Here is a 19,451-nt window from a genome sequence, read left to right as displayed (position 1 = left end):
TCGAAGTTTTACATGGATGATTCTTTAAGTAAAATTGCTTATATATATTTCATATCTGTAGTGTAAAAAGTTTATCTTGATTTTATATTTAGTTGAGTTCTTCTAAAGCGCAAAATGCAAGACTTGCAATATATCATTTACATAAGGGGATGTGGTATGATTGCCAACGAGAAAAATTTCCACTGAAGACCAAACGACGGACGATATAACCAGTTATAGGGACCTGTATGGCCATCGACAATAAGTTAAAAGCATACACCGTATAGTTATCTTGATAAAATGCTCTACAGGACGCACCTTGATACGACCACAGAGAGTCAAATATTGATGCTACATTCAAGATTGATAAAGCTCTAAATTTGAATTGCGATGAAATATTTGACATATCATATGTTTCTGATACAGAATGAATGCTGTCTTAGAACTTTAAAATTTGAAATATGCTTTTTATTAAAAATCTTAATGGATCTTTAGATAAAAGGATAAAAAATGGCACAATTCCTGCAAAAAACAACAAGAAACGAACCTCATTAAATTAGGCAGTCAGCAACCAACCACTGAATTACAATTTCTTGAAATTTTTATATTATAATGTCATCCTAAATGTTATGAAAATTAAACGAGCCATTGTTTTCCCCGTCAACGTGTTGAGTACCCCTTTGATTACATTGTAACGGACTAGTTAACTGAGACTTCGTATCGTACAAAACTTGGCCATTGATACAGTCTAACTGATGATGTAATAGGTATTGTAATGATGTATTTATATGTTATGTGTCTATGATAATGAAGATAACCTTTTCCTTTAAATGTATGAAAATGCCCATTGTGTTTCCATAATTGGTAATGAGGTATGCTATTAGTTATAGATATCAAAATAAAAAATAATAGAAAATAGTCTATACTATAGTAAACATTACCGGGAAGCACAACATATAACCCTAACAGATACCAGTCTGAATATAGCCAGGCCCTTTCATCCACTGGCGTTAAGTGATCTTAAGTGGGGACTGGTTGAAAAAAGACTACAGATACCAGTTTATGTCGTACTCTGTGTTATTGTCGCAGAAAAATAAACATTAATAAGCCGATATATAAGTCCAGGAGTAAGACTGGACGTGGGTAAAAAAAAATCACACATTAGAAGGCCATATCAGAGGGATATTTTAAGAGGAAAAAAGAAGGTTTAATCATTTATGCATTAATACTCATCCTAAAGTTTTTAAAGTTATTTATCAATTTTTAGATGATGGAGTATTGGTAAAATTTGTTGATTTCTAGTAATTCGGTTCCTTCTGTTATGAAGCAGACAAGACCCATTCGTAGCCATTTGATATGTTCTGCTCCTTGGTCGGGTTGTTGTCTCTTTTACACTTTTTAGACTCCAACAATACAGCTGCATGATATAGGACGGTCATGTGGTAGCAGGACAATTTAAAGTCATAAGAAACGAGTGACCGGTGAAAAAATAATGTTCTTCCAATTCTTGAACCAATGCATACAAACCTCATACTCTGTGCACGTAATTTATCATATTTTCGTGTAAATTTCGTATGATCGTCAATTTTTTTTTCAATCGGTCAGTGTTGTTGTGAAAATATGGCAGGTAATTAAAGTTCGTGTTTTGAAGCCGAGGTTTTACGATGTTCACCTGTTTGTCAACAATCGACCAAAAATAAAGAAAAAAGCATGGAACGAGAGCACGTGTTTAACATGTAAATTTAGATAATAGTTTACTTTAAGGACATTCATGCGTATTGTGACCACCGGATTTTTACGAAAAAAAAAATAAAATAAAGTACACTTCTTCTAAATATGAATAAATTAAAGAATTTTCTTTAGAAAAAAGTATATGTACATAAGTTTTATAATGAAAACTATCCGTTGAGTTATTAAAAACATATGCATTATTATTTTTTTTTGATTTGAGGTTTCTTATGACTTTAAATAGACTTCCGCAAGTGAGAATGCACATATCATTGTACGTCCTACATATGATAAAAAGGTTATATCAAGTAACTTAAGTAGCTCGCCTTTTATTTTAAAGATCTCACAAAAAAATATTCGTGACCAACAGTTTAAATTAAAATAATCGTCCATTTTGTGTCATAACTCTTTTTATGAATCATGTCTTTTCAGAAAACAATAATTGTAAATCTAGAATAATAAGGTATTAAAGGGCGTTAAATATAAAAGCCATTCTAAGGTCTGACAAATAAGTTACTCACGTGTAACAGAAATTATTAAATTTCCGTTTGTTAATTTTACTTTTACATTTTCAATAGGTTTGTAAAGCTTACTCAGGCAAATATCAACTGGTCTACGTTACAGTTGGTTCTCTTTCGCCATACATTGTGTAAGCATTTGGTTTGTACGAATTTGTTTAAAACATCATTGCTGTTTCAATCATAAACAAAAATACATTAGTGCATGACATTCACTTGCATGTTTACCTTTTACAATGTGACTTATATTACGATGTTGGCTTATAATGATATGCAAGACATAGATGCAAGACGGGTTTTAGAATGTTACATAACATATTTGCCCTGTTTGTACTTATTTATCAGTTTCTTCCTTCCAGACGGGCAAGTAGCCTACATTTGCCAAAACATCTAAGAATCGAAAAAAAAGAAAAGAAAAACTTCTACTAGTATACAAGTGCGCCTTACTAACAGCATGAATCTCTGCAAATCGAATCATATGTCAAACATCTAAAAGTTCGTAAATATTTAAAAACATTATTGCTATTTGGAAATCTGTTCCGCTTGACCCGATAATCTGTTCCGCTAGAACTTTTGATGTCATACAACAATCACTTTTCCATTGTGTCGTCATGTATTTTCTTATATGACTTTAAAATTTTGCTGGAACCGATACATGTGATGTCCAGTAATGGCGGACAAATAGTGATAAGGTGTAAGATAAAGAACCAGCCAATGGTTTCTGTCATCTTGGCATTCTTGTAGATCTTGTATTACGGCATTCTTGTAGATCTTGTATTACGGCATTCTTGTAGATCTTGTATTACAGTCGATCGTAATTGTGGTAATAGTTTTACCTATCAAAATTTAAATTTTTCAAGATCAGAGGCAATTGATCGGACATAAGTTATTTACAAAAATCGTATGTTATTGTAACGACTCCATATAAGGTCACGTTGGCATTTTTGTAGATCATGTACAGCTGGTCATTTTTGTTGTTCACAGTTTCGCCTTTTCTACCATTAATAATAGATTTCAAGGTAATAGAACTTGACATCGTCATTTAAGACATTAACTCCTTTGATGTCATCAAAGTTATGTAGGGATGAAAAGGTGTTGAGTTGTTAATCATTTTGGTTTTCATAGTTTCTTTTCAGGGTCATAAACAAAAACTCGTGTAAATTAAACCAAACATCTGAGATTTTCAAATGTTTTCGGACACTAATTAGCTGAAAAAGGTCTTGTACTGTCGGTTTTTTTTGTGTTTGCAATTTCTACCTATTTGCCTATTTAATAGTTTTCAAGATAAAAGGTAAAATATTGCCAATTAGTCACCATTTATTTTAGGACAATAACTCTTATTAGAAGTCGTCACCATTAATTTTAGGACAATAACTCTTATAAGAAATCGTCACCATTTACTTTAGGACAATAACTCTTATAAGAAGTCGTCACCATTTATTTTAGGACAATAACTCTTATAAGAAATCGTCACCATTTACTTTAGGATAATAACTCTTATAAGAAATCGTCACCATTTATTTTAGGACAATAACTCTTATAAGAAGTCACCATTTATTTAAGGACAATAACTCTTATAAGAAGTCGTCACCATTTATTTTAGGACAATAACTCTTATAAGAAGTCACCATTTATTTAAGGACAATAACTCTTATAAGAAGTCGTCCGATGGTTTTGGTTGCTGGTCATTTCTTAGATTTTTTATTCCTAATTATTTGTCTGTTTACAGTTCCTAACTATCTATCATCGTTTTTGTTATATTTGTTATTCTCATCGGGATTTTGTCTTATGCTTAGTCTGTGTATGTGTGTGTTTGTTACCCCGATTTTGTTTATTGTCCATGATAGATTAAAGAGTTTTGAACAGCGGTATACTACTGTTGCCTTTATTTGATAACAGACAAGAATACTTAAATAAGTTAAAGTACTGAAATTCGTAATTTAAGGGCAATAACTCCTCCCAATGTTTTCCGACTTGATATCTGGTATTGTTGATATTTTTTGTCATTTACGCTGTCTACATTTCTATTAAAGTATTCAAGATGATTGACAACAACTTGAAAATTGATGTATAAAACATCTTTTAAAGACAAAAAAATCTTTCATGAATGATCTAATTATGGAATCAGGAAGTAGGTTGATGTTGACATTTTGAGCGTGTTTGCTCAAATGTTCTCAATTGTTGTTTTTGAGATATAAGATAACTAAAGGACTGGAGGTTACCAGTATGTTATATTTTAGCAATGACGACTTTATGTGTTAACTGACAAACTTTATACTACATGCACTAAAAATCATAAACCCTTACTTTGGTTGAAATTGGTTTAGTAGTTTCAACGTCATATTAGGACAATAAGTTATCATGCTTAAGGAGTCATCCATGTGATAATTGCATACATGAAATGTGTATATCATGACATTCCGAACGATTTAAAAAATTGACGCAATATTATTATGGAGACAATAATAAAAGAGGGTACAAATTTATGATCTACCGAGCAAGAAAACACATTGAATAATTGAAAATACCTTAAAATATAAACACAGAATATGAACTTAAAAAGAAATTAAAAGAATAAAAAAAAGTTTAGGAAAAAGTGTCCTCTTGCCAAACGCCTGTGCCTACATTGCTGCAAGATATTTAATACTACAAATTTAAGAATCACAACTATCTATAATATTTGACCCGCGAAACCAAAGTTATTTGGATATCCCATCATTAACTTTGAAACGTGATAAGGTTTTTATTGGATTCCAGTAAGTGATATTGTTGGCTTTTTTCAAAACTATACCTCTACCTTTTTTATTGGGAAAATGTGCTGGTAATTTTCATCAAATTGGGAAATTAAGATTAAACCATGAATGTGACTGAAGCTTCAATTTACAGACCCCCTTTAAAGAGTTAAACCCTGCTTTACAATAGGACTCCTTTTTGTCAGTGATAGACCCTCAAATCAATACATATAGTAATTTTAGGCATGAAAAATGTATAAGCTAGTGTTTATCAGTTTGTATTCATGCAAAATTACTACTGAGACTGCACTGTTTGGGAAAACATTTGTCTTTTTGGGAATAATTTTAAGCCTTTTTTTCAAATTGGGATTCTTCTCCGGGGGAAAAAGCCTTTATTCTCCATTAATTTAAGGCAAACAATATCACTGAGTAATAATAATCTTTAACATCTTTACATTATTATTACTGGAATCAAATAAAAACTTTTAACTTTTAAAATGTAATTATGTAAGTTTATTCACACAATTGCAAAATGTGTGTCATATAAACAGACAAATGCCAATAAAAAAAGAACACACATACCAAAAAAACAAATCAATCTAAAACAAATAATAAAAATAGAAATAAAATGAATAAATATCGAATCTGTTTTCTTTGAACACTGCCTTTATTGCTTATATTAGATAATGCGGTTAAACATTATATTAAAGACCACGTTTCAAACAGTTTAAATGTTAGTCAATTTGTATTAGTTTTTAAATCTAGGCTTTTTTTTAAATTGTATCATGTGTTAAACATACTTTTAAAGAAAGAGCGAGGGAGGGAACGAGCTAAGACGAAAAAGTAATATCAAATACAATTCAAAAGTATTTAGAAATTTGTTTAACACTTGATACAAGCTTTTTTTTTTGAATACACGTGACGTATTGTAATGTATGCAAAAGCAAATATTGTTTTATAAATAAGGCAACATGAGTTTCTCAATATCCATAAGAAATATCTGTCGCTTTGTAATTCCTGGTTTTATCATATTAAAATCTTTAAATTTGCATATTTTTAATTAAATATTCTTTAAGTACAACTCAACGTGTTACATCTAAACTAATGGTGCACCTGGGTGCAGACATCCTAAACTTAATAATAACTGTCACAAATATGAATATTTAAGGTATACCAATTATTAGTACAAAAATTAAAATGTTATGGAGGTATCGATTTTTTTGTGAGTTCTATTTGTTTGGACACATGACCATGATGACACCAACACAGTTTGGAACCATCGAGTTTCTCTGTTGGTATCCGATCCTACTACTAGTATGTCTCTTAACTTCGAGACCTTATATCGACGAGATTTATACATCAATTCTTTTCATTTCTATGACTTAATTAAACGAGATTGGGTAAACGTTAATGAGTCAGTAACCCAAAGAAACAAAAGATTCGAAGTTGAGTGTGTTTTAATCAAATTGAGAATGGAAATGAGGAATGTGTCAAAGAGACAACAACCCGACCATAGAGCAGACAACAGCAGAAGGCCACCAATGGGTCTTCAACGCAGCGATAAACTCCCGCACCCGGAGGAGTCTTTCAGATGGCCCCCAAACAAATAAGTACACTGGTTCAGTGACAATGGACGTCATACCAAACTCCGAATTATACACATGAAACTAAAACAAAAATCATACAAGATTAACAAAGTTATGATCTCTGTCGTATATCAATTGACGTATTAAACTTCCACAGAAACAAAAGCCAGGAATAGGGAGGTTTAGCTTGTTTTAATTATACGGCTACGACCTTTATGGTTTACCAACTAACGTATTCAACTTTAAAAAATAAGAAGCCAGCTTAGGGAAGGCTAGCTTGTTTAGAGCATACGGCTATGACCTTATGGTTTACCAACTAACTTATTCAACTTCCAAAAAAAAATTAAAAAAAGGCAGGGAAGTTTAGTCGGTTTTATTTAAAGGACTATGATCTCTACCGTTTACGTATTAACGTATTCAACTTCTATAGAAACAAAATCCCGACAACGAAGTATGTAGCTATGGTTCCTATTGTTTACCAATTGACGTATTCAACTTCCATATAGAAAAAAAATAAGGCTGAAAAGTTTAGCCGGTTTTAAGTACAGTTGTGATCCCCTATCGTTTACCATCTGACATATTCAATATCCAGAGAAACGAAAGCCAAGCTGGAAAGTTAGACTGTTTTAGGTCCAAAAGTGTTACCTGTGCTATAGCCATTGTGATTAGATATAGGAAGATATGGAATGAGTGCCAATGAGACAACTCTCCATCCAAATAACAATTTATAAAAGTAAACCATTATATGTCAAGGTACGGCCTTCAAAACGGAGCCTTGGCTCACACCGAACAACAAGCTATAAAGGGCCCCAAAATTACTAGTGTAAAACCATTCAAACGGGAAAATCAACGGTCTAATCTATATAATGTTCTCTTTTAATAGAAAATAAGCGCTTTGGGAAGTTAGTTTCAATTTAATAACATAAACTTATCCATGTTATATAGCAATTGAAATAAAATTTAAAAAAAGTGAGAGGGAAGTTATTTTTGTTTTTATGTAAATAAGTTATCACTGTTATATAGAAAATGGAGCATAAGAACTCATTAAAGCAAATTTCGAAGTTTGATTTGTTTTATTACAACAGTGATCTCTGTTTTAAAGCAATTGAATTACATTATTTCAAAAATAAATCTGTAAGATGTGAAGTTAGTTTTTTGGGGAAATATGTTTGGGAGATACATGATCATATCGTATACAATTTTCAAAGTACATAAAATACAATGCGTCATTTAACATTTCAAAAGCACACTTTGCAAGCCTTTGATGATCTACAAACCACTACTAATTATTTGTGTTTTTACTTCAAATATTCGAATGCTGTCTCAAATTGATCAACTAATGTAGCAGTTTGTGAAAAGAGAAGAAATTTATAATAGCCGAATAATATTCACATATTCAATAAGGGTTAAGAAATTGTCAGCGAGAAATGAACAAAACTAGTGTAATTGTACTAATGTATTCCTTGTTAACGGATGACTGATTTAAGAACTTTTAAGAAAGGAAAAAAAACTTTAAAGTAATGACAGACGAATAGTAATTCATCTGTAAAATCATATATTAAAGAAATATCACTGCAACCTGTTGCATATGAAATAAACGGCGAACAACAAGTACAATACGGTATGCAAAAGAGGATTACCTCCGGGTACATGGATGGATGCGTTTAGAAGTGATTACATTTTTATGTTCATTGACGAAGAAGCGTAACAACTGAATTAATGTCAAGCAAAACAGAAACATGACTAGTTTTTTCACCTGCTTTTATTTCAAATGTTACACATTTCATTGTTGATAAATACAAATGAACTTGCTGGGGTTGAGTTTTTAATTTGGAAAAAGGGAGGGGGCAATCAAAAGCATTTTGAGCGTTTTGAGCGCTTTCAGGCAATTTGCATATAATGTGGTTACATGCTAAGCATTTAAATGTTTAAGAACTTACTTCTGACACATACTCGTAATTGAAAATATATAGGTGAAACTTGAAGACGATGATGTCAGAAAGCCAAAAGCAAGAACCAAGAGAACTATGTCATTGATTTCCAGTTGAAGATTAACGTAAAATATATCTTCATACTCAAAGTATGCTTTGATATATATTTATTGTCTAAAAATAGAAAAATCTTAAACAAGTCCGTTTACTATCTGAAGAATTACATAACACACACTAAGCAAACATAAAAAAAATATTGTTATAATAAAAACATGTACAACTGTTGGAAATTATGAGATGTAAAAAGAAACAAAACCATGAAATAAACGTATTATCCCCAACAGCAAATTATGCCTGTAGAATTGAGAACCACAACAAAGCGCTACTTTTATAAAGAAACCCAAATCTTGATTACAATTAACAAATCATACGAGGACAAAGCACAATTATGATTACAAATAAAAAAAACTATACTAGGACATTGATCATACATCCAAACAAAATTATAACCATAGTCAACCATTAGAAACTACTAGATGATCATAAAGACACAGACAAAAACATTTTCGTAGATCTTCTAGGCAGAGACAAACTAGACCGTAGATTATATAGACAGAGACAAACTAGACCATAGATTATATAGACAGAGACAAACTAGACCATAGATTATATAGGCAGAGACAAACTAGACCATAGATCATATAGGCAGAGACAAACTAGACCATAGATCATATAGACAGAGACAAACTAGACCATAAATCATATAGGCAGAGACAAACTAGACCATAGATCATATAGGCAGAGACAAACTAGACCATAGATCATATAGGCAGAGACAAACTAGACCATAGATCATATAGGCAGAGACAAACTAGACCATAGATCATATAGACAGAGACAAACTAGACCATAGATCATATAGGCAGAGACAAAATCATTACTGTAGTCAAACACTAGAGATCGCTGATCATATAGGCACAAACAAAATCATGACCATAGTCGAACATTAAAGACCACTGATCATCTAGGCACAGCCACAATCTTGACCGTAGTCAAACATTCGTGACCGCTGATTATATAGGTGCAGACAAAATCATGACCAAAGTCAAACATTCGTGACCGCTGATTATATAGGTGCAGACAAAATCATGAGCGTAGTCAAACATTAAAGACCGCTGATCATCTAGGCACAGCCACAATCTTGACCGTAGTCAAACATTCGTGACCGCTGATTATATAGGTGCAGACAAAATCATGAGCGTAGTCAAACATTAAAGACCGCTGATCATCTAGGCACAGCCACAATCTTGACCGTAGTCAAACATTCGTGACCGCTGATTATATAGGTGCAGACAAAATCATGACCATAGTCGAACATTAGAGACTGCTGATCATCTAGGTACAGCCAGACTCATGACCGTAGTCTAACATTGGAGACCACTGCTTCAACAAGCATATATTCATGTCCGTAGCCAAACCAATCTTGTAGCCAAACATTATATATCGCTGATCATCTAGGCACATACAGACTCATGACCGTAGTCGAACATTGGATACCGCTGCCTTAACGAGCATATATTCATGACCGGAGTCAAAAATTAAAGACCGCTGACATTACAAGCATATAACCATGATCGTAGTCAAACACTGAAGAACATTGATAAAAAAGGCACAGAAAAAACAGGATAATTACAAACCGATAATCATTAAAGGAATAGATCAAACTTGTGAACCATTATAACTATAGAAGGACAGAAAACATTCAAAAAGGACCAAAAAGTGGGCAGGTGGATACAAATAAATTGCGACTGGAAGGAACATTAACATCGTACATACATGGACTTTAAAAATATCTCCAAGTAATAGAACAAGACAAAAATACTACATACCATATACACTGCTCATCTCGTCCCTCTCTCGTGCAATTAAACAACTGGTGAATTGAATTTGATATTTTCTGTCAGGACTTTTCAAGACTGGAATATTTTCTTTGAAGACGTGACGATGAAAAACATTCATGTTAAGGGTAATCACAATATAATTCAGTTGAGTGTATAAAACAGTTTGAGGTTTTAGTAGTAAGAACTACGTCAAAACCGTTATCTATTTTACCAAATATAGCCATACAATGATATATGTCATGAAATTATTTAAGCTAATGTGATAATTATAAAATTATTAAAATCTCATGTTGAGGCGTGAAGATGGTATAGGAAATGACATTTCGTTGTAAATGACATTGAAATGACTAACAAAGGTTAAGGTAAATGTGTAATAATATTTGCCACCCAATTCAATAACACACAAATTACTTGTTAATAAACACAATCTTATATAAAAAAAATCTGTTGGAATTACAGAAAAGCTGATTCGGATTTTAACGTGCTACAACCTTTTGTTTTTATATACAAGTAGTTCGCAAAAATAAACAAAAGTCTGTAAATTTCCGAACACGTCAAGATATTCTGACTCAGCCCACCAGTGTTTGTTCCTAATGGAAAAGCAGCAGTTTTAAATTTTCAAGTCTTTGTTTTGTCCTGGCCTCCTGTCCTCATGACGAGCTTGTTACAAAGAGAGCACCGCGGCGAATGTAGCTTTTGGAAACAATATATTAACTTTATTATAATCACTCAACCCATAGGTATAAAAAGAAAGAGTTAAATTACAGAAAAAAATTAAAGGTAACAAAAAATTACAATTTAAAAAAAATATTTTAAAATACAGACATGTTCATTTTTTTTATATAAATAAGGTAGTTAGTTTTTTCGTTTGAATTGTTTTACATTGTCATTTCGGGGGCCTTTTACAGCTGACTATGCGATGACCTATAGTTGTTAATTTCTTTGTCATTTTGGTCTCTTGTGGAGAGTTGTCTCATTGGCAATCATACCACATCTTCTGTTTTATATGTGTTAATGTGTTTGCATGCAACAGTACGTCAAAAGAAAAGGTGTTATTTGTTTATGTATTTATTCGTGTCATTGTCCTTTTAAACTGCAGCATTAATAACAAATAAAATACATCCATATAAGAATATATCACCATATTAGGTTAATAGCTAAAGTCCTGATTTCACAATGCTGAAAAATATCATATGATAAGACAAATCTCTTTGACGAGAAATTCAATTCTATGTATTGCAGAGCCAGGACCTACTGTTTTTTGTTCAATTTGTTTTCTACTAACGAGTCTGACTATACTTCTGGTATTTTTTGCCTCTCTTTTAAAAACCCGACAAAAGATAAACCAGAAAGAAACGTCCATATACAGGCAGTGTACAATTCCAGCACACAATTAATCGGAAAGAATATAAATTCACACACACACACACGAATGTAAAATAAACTAAGTCATAACACAACTATCAAGATATACACAAAACACATAAAAGCATTTAAGTTTTGATTAATCCCTTTATATGTTCCATCTCAATTTTATCCGAAAGACCCGGATGTAAACTAGACAAATACTGGGTCTGAAACTGTGTCGCAGCATACAAATGAATGAGATAACATGTATGATCATGTATATAGAAGCAAGACTGGTCACTTTCAGATCATAACTTCAATAGGAGTCAAGAAAAGTGTGACGAAGATTTTCCAATGACTGTTGAAAATTTCAAACTATTGGCGAACAGGAATTGGTTATACGGCTGATGTCGAAAAAGATTACTCACTACAAATGTCTTATGCACATTGTCAAAGCTGCAGACCAAATATCAAATCATTCCCTTTCATAAAAGCCAAAAAAACTGTGACGAAATTTTTCTTGTACAACTAGTGCTGTAAAATTTCAAACCATCAACAAATAGGAAGTGACTACACAATAGATGTAAAACATCTCGCTACAAATCATCTTTATCGAGCGTCAGACCAATTAGTACATCAGTACCTTTCATAGAAGACAAGAAAGTGTTCCTTCGGACGGACGGATAGAGTCGAGCGATTTCTAGACATTCTTCCACCTTCGACGACACTAGTAAAAAAACCACACAAAATTACAAAAAACTGGAACACAAATAGTCTAAAAAACAGCACTCGCGCATAATTTATAAGAACAAACATTCGTACTTTTAATATATAAATGTTTTGAACGTGTGTTTCTAAAGAAAATATTCATCGGATATTTTGTTCATTTCAACTAAACCTCTCGTAATTTGAAAAGACGTTTGCATAACCTAAAACACTTACATTCCGGTACATAGGTGTCGTTTCCACAGGTACTTGTTTCTGTCAATATGGGGTTTATTATCCATACCCGTACGAAAAAAAATCACGATTTTTCGTACGGGTATGGATAGATGATCCCTTAAGAAATATGTATACTAGTACTGTAATAATGGACGTCATACTAAACTCCGAATTATACACTAGAAACTAAAATTAAAAATCATACAAGACTAACAAAGGCCATCGGCTGCCAACTTGGGACAGGCGCAAAATTGCGGCGGGGTTAAACATGTTTATGAGAGCCTAACCCTCCCCCTATACCTCTAGCCAAACACATAAATTTCACTCGCTAAAATCTACTACAGTACGTTGTTACATACACGAGCGAATCGTAGAAGTTGAGATATATTAACACCATAAGATGGTGACAATTGAACGTCACCATCTAAAAATGGATAATTAACGATAGGAAATGAAAAATCATCTCTCAGTTTATCATAAATTTTTGTATGAAGCTTCCCGTTAATGATATAGTTATCAAGATCGATGAGGGTAGTGGTCAAATCTCTTTATAACTTGTTTTGTAAAGTTTGCAGAATAGAATTATTAATAAAGGTTCTTACTTTTTCTTATCTTATCTTTAATTATACACGGGCTTATAAACTGTATGATAGATCTCGGTTATACAATATATTTTATGAAATATGACAAATATTTATTAAGTACTAACAAATTATTTGAATTTCCGCATTAACAAATAAAAGATATATAATTTTTATGCAATATAAACAAGCTGTTGTATACACGTCGTAAAAAATATTGCATAAAACTTATTGCTATAAAATCTAATTCATTTTTCTATTTTTAGGTGTGAAATTATTTAGCATGGTTCATCAATGGTTTTGAAAGCTTCATTTAGTTCATATATTCACATATGTGTTGGATTGTACGCAATTTTTACACAAACAGGTAGTTAAGTGAACCGATTTAAATAAATAAAAACATAGCCATCTACTGCGAATTTGGTACTGTACACACGTATATTCATAGTTTGTTTAAAAAGGGGGAACAAATTGGGACCATAAAAACATTATGTCAAAGAAAGAAAGAAAAAAAACCCACCATATAGCTACATTATAAAAGCCAACGAAATTCCACAATATCTTCGCATAACACACAAGGATGAGGACAACGAATCCCATAAAAGCAAGGAGTGGACTTTGGTGCCCTAGATAGTGATACAAGTCTTGTTATTGCTGCTGAAATCAAAATATGGAATATATTGTGGTTAGGAATCACTCCGAAACAGACCTGCATAAGTCTCATGTCTAACACTAACAAGATCATTTTCATTTTAGACGACAAGTGAACACAGGTACCATGAAAAGATTATCAGGTTATGCTCAATTGAGTCATTCGTCGTGTTGCTAATTGCAGAAGATTTCTTTTTACTGGAACGAGCCTCATTCGGTGATATCAAAAGAGAGGAATATGATTTTTGCTAACGTTTTTTTTCGTTTTTCTTGTGAAGTTCCTGTATGAAGTCTGTTTGATACGAATAAAGGAAATAACAGGCAAGAATAAATGCATTTGGTTCCAATAGTAAAGCCGACTTTCTCCTGAAGGAAACATCCAGCAATTGTCACACATATTTTGTCTTCAAAATTTCAAGCAACGGATGTTAGTTTGTTTGAATACTAGTTGCTTTAAAATCATTATTACAGTCAAATATTCAGCATCTAATTTCACAGAAAATTGATATTATGGAACAAGACTTCAATAAGTCTGAGACAACAAGCGAAATATTGTTAATGTCTGTGTCATTTTGGTCTCTTGTGGACAGTTGTCTTATTGGCAATCATACCACATCTTCATTTTTTATATACAGTTGGATCAATCAACTCATCATTCAAGCAAAAAACAGGAGACATGGGTTAATAACACACAGATGGAGAACCCTTATTAAGCTTAAATTTCAGCTGCTCGTCGTACAGACGATTCCTTTGTAAAATTAAAAGCACGTCCAGCGGCAAAAATATATATTAGCCTAATATCTTTGAGTCTCATTCAGTTAATCCATACAGATAAACACTAAGATACAACGGATTCAACCCATAATATCCACTTACAAACAACCATATCAACAAAAGCTAGACATTAAAACCCCGTTTACACTGACAAAAGATCGATCTTTGGTCCAGTGTAAACGGGTAAGATCGATCTTCAATCGAACTTAAAAAGTCCACCTCGATATGTGAATTTAAAAAGATCGATTTTATTTGAATCGATCTTTTTTTTTAAGTGTAAACGCTTATATCGATCGCGATCGATCTTTTTTCAGGTGAATGTTATATTTAGATAAGAAAATAAAGGTCAGTCCGGTTCTTTTTATGTTGTAGTGTAAACGGACTGGATTAAATAAGATCGATCTCGATCGATCTTGCTTGTGGAATGTAAACGCGAAATGGTCTTTTCAAGATCGATTCAAATAAAGATCGATTCAATTTCGTTGCGAGTGTAAACGGGGTCTTAGACACAGCTTATGAGTCAACACATAGGAATAATGGGGTTACAAGACATAATAGACACTTAAACACAACTATGACAACTCATAATAAACACTACGACACAGCTGCTCAAACCCACATTTATATTATAAGTCATAAAGACATAACTGAGTCAAACGATGATAGAAACCAAGACACGTTCTGACTTAAACCTTAACAATCAGCTGAAACAACTGTTGCAGAGGGTGGACTGGGAAAAGTTTATTTTCGTGCAACGTGTTTTACCATTTTTATTTCATGTGCAGCCGTGAAATAGGTTCGTTATTCATCGTGTTTCGTGAAATCGGTTAAAAGTTCAATGTGCAAGACATTTTTAATTGTCGTTCATCGTGAAATAGCAATATTATTACGCGTTCTCCCGTGCAGATACCAACCCCCTTTTACTCCCCTCGAGGCAGATACTAAGTGACTGACAAAAACCAGACACTTATTTACTTTTCTGACCCCATTCCGACCGTACATGTCAGCGTATTTATACAGCCCGCCTAGCTAAACAGACGCATCACTTTGTCTAGTTTTACAGTCACAACGCGAAAAGATAATGGATGATGATAATTCTATACGCCAGCCAATCGATGATGATAATTCTATACCCCAGCCAATCAATCCGTGGAGCATATTTGAGAAAACCTACGATATACATAGACTGAACCACGAAAACCTGAGCTTAGTTGAGACAATCCAAAAAGTTAGTAAAACCAAAACTGACACATTTTAAAAATAGGCAAAACATAAGTTGACAAACAAATTGCAATGCACCCAAAAAGAATTTGATAAGCTCCGCGTAGAGCTTAATAGTATTCCGTTTTCAAACCCTGTTTAATAGAATCGGAATAAATAGCATCAATGTAACATAGAATGTGTATAAAATTAGTACTATCTCAAACTTTTTCGTCAGCGGTTTCTATAAAATTTAATATCTTAATTTCTCCTATACATCATACTATCAAACTCTGGTTTCTTTTTAGACAGATATTGCACTAACTAACATCTTTTTGGATTGATTATATTACAAAGTTAAAGTACTCCTATAAGTGATTTATATCAATAAGATTTAACCCAAATGAAAGGTCATTCTTCTACAATTTTGGCACTTTATTTCATTACGTGATTTTTAATTATGATTTTTTTTTTAAACGCCTATTTAAAAATTACGGAAATATCAAGTTTCATAATGTTTCTCTAATTTTTGAGGCTGTAATGTGCAATAAAAACACGTACTTCCGACATGACTTCTACAAGTGATGCGGTTCTTTATTCAATCAGCTTGCTCTTAACCGAGATATATTTTTAGATAAATTTCAGTGAGCTCGTTATCTGTAAGCATTTTCTATTTTTAGATTTGATGCGACAATCATATCAAGCATATTGGAATCATGTAATGAGGGAGTCATTTTTTTTCAATTGAAATTTTAAATTTTGAATTATTCCACCAGAATTTTGTATGTGTGCTATATGAAATTATACCATTATTATCATGATTGTTGTATGAAAAAAAATAAAATAAAAAACATAAATAAATAAATAAGAATTTAAATTATTTGAGGAAAATATCTTATAACCAATAATATATGTTGGAGATCACCTTAAAATTGTTGACTTTATAAATAAATCTTGAACAAAAATTAAATCAATTATATAAGATTCATAAGCAAGAGAAATCAACTTTGAATATTTAAATAAATAAATAAATAAATAAATAAATAAATAAATAAATAAATAAATAAATAAATAAATAAATAAATAAATAAATAAATAAATAAATAAATAAATAAATAAATAAATAAATAAATAAATTAATAAAAAAAAAATTAAAAAAAATGTGGTTGCAGTATTTGTGCAAAAAGGGAGGCAATGAATCCCTTGCAACCAACATTACGAGGCTGGAAATTGAATGCACCAGACGCGCGTTTCGTCCTCAAAACAAAGCGCTATAACAAATAAAAGGCCCAATAAAGTACAAAGATGGGGAGCATTTAGGTCCAATGAACCCTTTAGTGAAACTTTTTACAACATTTTAAATAATAATTAAATACCAGCATAGATCTATGTGAAATTCATGTTTTAAAAGACAATATATAGGTTCATATATATTAGTTTATTAGGTTCCATTCGTTATCATTATTACCCGTTTCAATTAAACAAATATTAAGATTAGGAATGGAAATGGATAACGTGTCAAAGAGACAACAACTCAACCTAAGAGTGAGTCAAACATTTTTATTTTTAATATAATTATTATTATTATCAATAGTTTTATCTTATAATTAGATGTAGACATTGGTGAATTTTTATTACAGTTTACACAGGTAAAGCTCAAGTTACAATGTTATTGAGATCACATTTGAACATCCCATGTACCCACTATAATATTTTTGGAATTGTCAAAACTACAGTTTAAGTTTATGAACATTAAATTGAAAACAATGTTTACATGTGAATCATACACAATATAGGCCGTATGGTGACCTATAGTTGTTAATGTTTGTGTCATTTTGGTCTTTTGTGGGTAGTTGTCTCATTGGCAATCATACAACATCTTCTATTTTATACAATGAAATTTTTTAAGGGTCAAATGATTAACGAGTTTTTCTTGCTTTATTTAGGCACATAACCTACGTAATATCAACAAAATAACATATATATTATTGCATTTGAACTCGTCGGGGATTTTTATTTTTCTAATAATTTAAAGTTTATTTATGAATATCTGGTTGAGATTGCACACAATTTTAAATTGTTTCTTACTTTGTAAATTGAATAAAAGTAAAAACTTAATTGATTTCAATATGCCATTCGGTGACATCTGGTGGCATCTACAATAGCAGGGTGTATCTGTACAAGAAATATATATATATATGTATAAACAATGATGATACTGACCTGTGATCGAGGGGATATATAACCCATACAAACTACTTTCAGTCTCGGTTGATTTAAAATTCGCCACCATATTATTTTGCGGTTTCATAAAATAACTACTCAAGTATTAACTATCATCCGAAAATTCTCCGAATAGACAGAAGAAAAAAAACAGTTAAGAAACATATCTTGATGTTTTCATTGGTTAGCTTTGACTCGAGGTCACACAGTACAAGTACTGTATAAAGTCGAATCTTGCTGTTTTCTATTTCGATCACAGCAAAAAATTAGAATAAGAGAAGAAAAAAATAAATGTTGACATTTTAATACTTTGTTTCTGTTTGATTAGAAATAAAACATGCATTCTTAATAGGTAAGAAGCGCAAAAATGAGATTTTAAAAGAAACTGCTTGATATATAGCGTGAGAAATCCTCTATACAGTTATATCATGTTACGAGGTAAGGCTGAGTCAGTACACATTCTTAGATATAAATACATCGAATGAGATGCACTTAATCACCCACAGAAGGCAATACAACACTCTTTACAATACACCGGTTTTACGCTATTCAACACAAATGCCAAAATCTAACCTAGGGGTCTCGTACTCAATTGTTAAACAAATTATTATTGATAGAAAACCCTATGATATTCCAAAAAAGTGTGGTGAAGTTTGTTATTAAACGCTAAAAATATCAATTAGATATTTAAATCTGACACTTTAAAGAATTAATCATATCAAATTGAGTGTCTCGAATATAAACTCGTTTCTTTAGAATACCACAGCTAAATGTCATCATCTATTTATTTATAAGGTAACAAATAAAGAAAGAGATATTATATTACATTTCATTCCCATTTTATAATTGTAAATTCATGACCATTTACTGTGTAAACATATCTGATGTTCACCCTTTATAAGAAGTACTTGGGGAACATCCTTTTTTGGATTATGATTTGTATTGGCGGGATACTGTTACGTTACATAAATTCAAACAACTTGATGTAAGGCGATCACGTGGTTTCAATGTTCCCATTCGTTTGGTTTTTTTTATATAATCTTATGATTGCGTGTATATACGATGAAGGCTTTTCCATTAATACGTGTCATACTTATTGAAATCAATTTATAGAACTGTACTTGGCGATAAACAGGGACCTAACTATTTCAATATGTTTTGCTTTAAGTACCGTGATACGCAGAGTCATAGCGAAAGTTATGGTACTAACAGTAAATAGAAATAAGAAGATTTGGTATGATTGCCAATGAAACAACTCACCATGCACGGTTGTTTCGTTTATTACATATTAATGACCCGTCAGTTGATAGAATGCAAAAAGAAAAGTGTAAACCATATAGTGACGCTATAATAAAGCA

General features: G+C 31.9%; 1 protein-coding gene across 5 annotated transcripts in view; it reads right to left on the bottom strand.

Annotated features, from left to right (window-relative positions):
• Nucleotides 1–18,217, bottom strand: part of LOC134708257 (retinoic acid receptor RXR-like) — a 52,710-nt gene extending 34,493 nt beyond the window's left edge. Inside the window, exon 1 of one of the 5 annotated variants that reach the window (XM_063568651.1) lies at nt 18,094–18,217. In XM_063568651.1, coding sequence (XP_063424721.1) covers nt 18,094–18,181 — 88 coding nt within the window. In that variant the 5' untranslated portion in view covers nt 18,182–18,217. Of the gene's footprint in view, nt 1–2,228; nt 2,248–2,300; nt 2,320–18,093 lie in introns of those variants that run through there. The other 4 variants (XM_063568652.1, XM_063568654.1, XM_063568661.1 and 1 more) reach the window with 4 other exon arrangements.
• Nucleotides 18,218–19,451: the final 1,234 nt, after the last annotated feature.

Source organism: Mytilus trossulus, chromosome 2 (genome assembly GCF_036588685.1).
Source record: "Mytilus trossulus isolate FHL-02 chromosome 2, PNRI_Mtr1.1.1.hap1, whole genome shotgun sequence".
NCBI classification, from domain to species: Eukaryota; Metazoa; Mollusca; class Bivalvia; order Mytilida; family Mytilidae; genus Mytilus; species Mytilus trossulus.
This window is presented reverse-complemented; position numbering and strand designations above follow the sequence as displayed.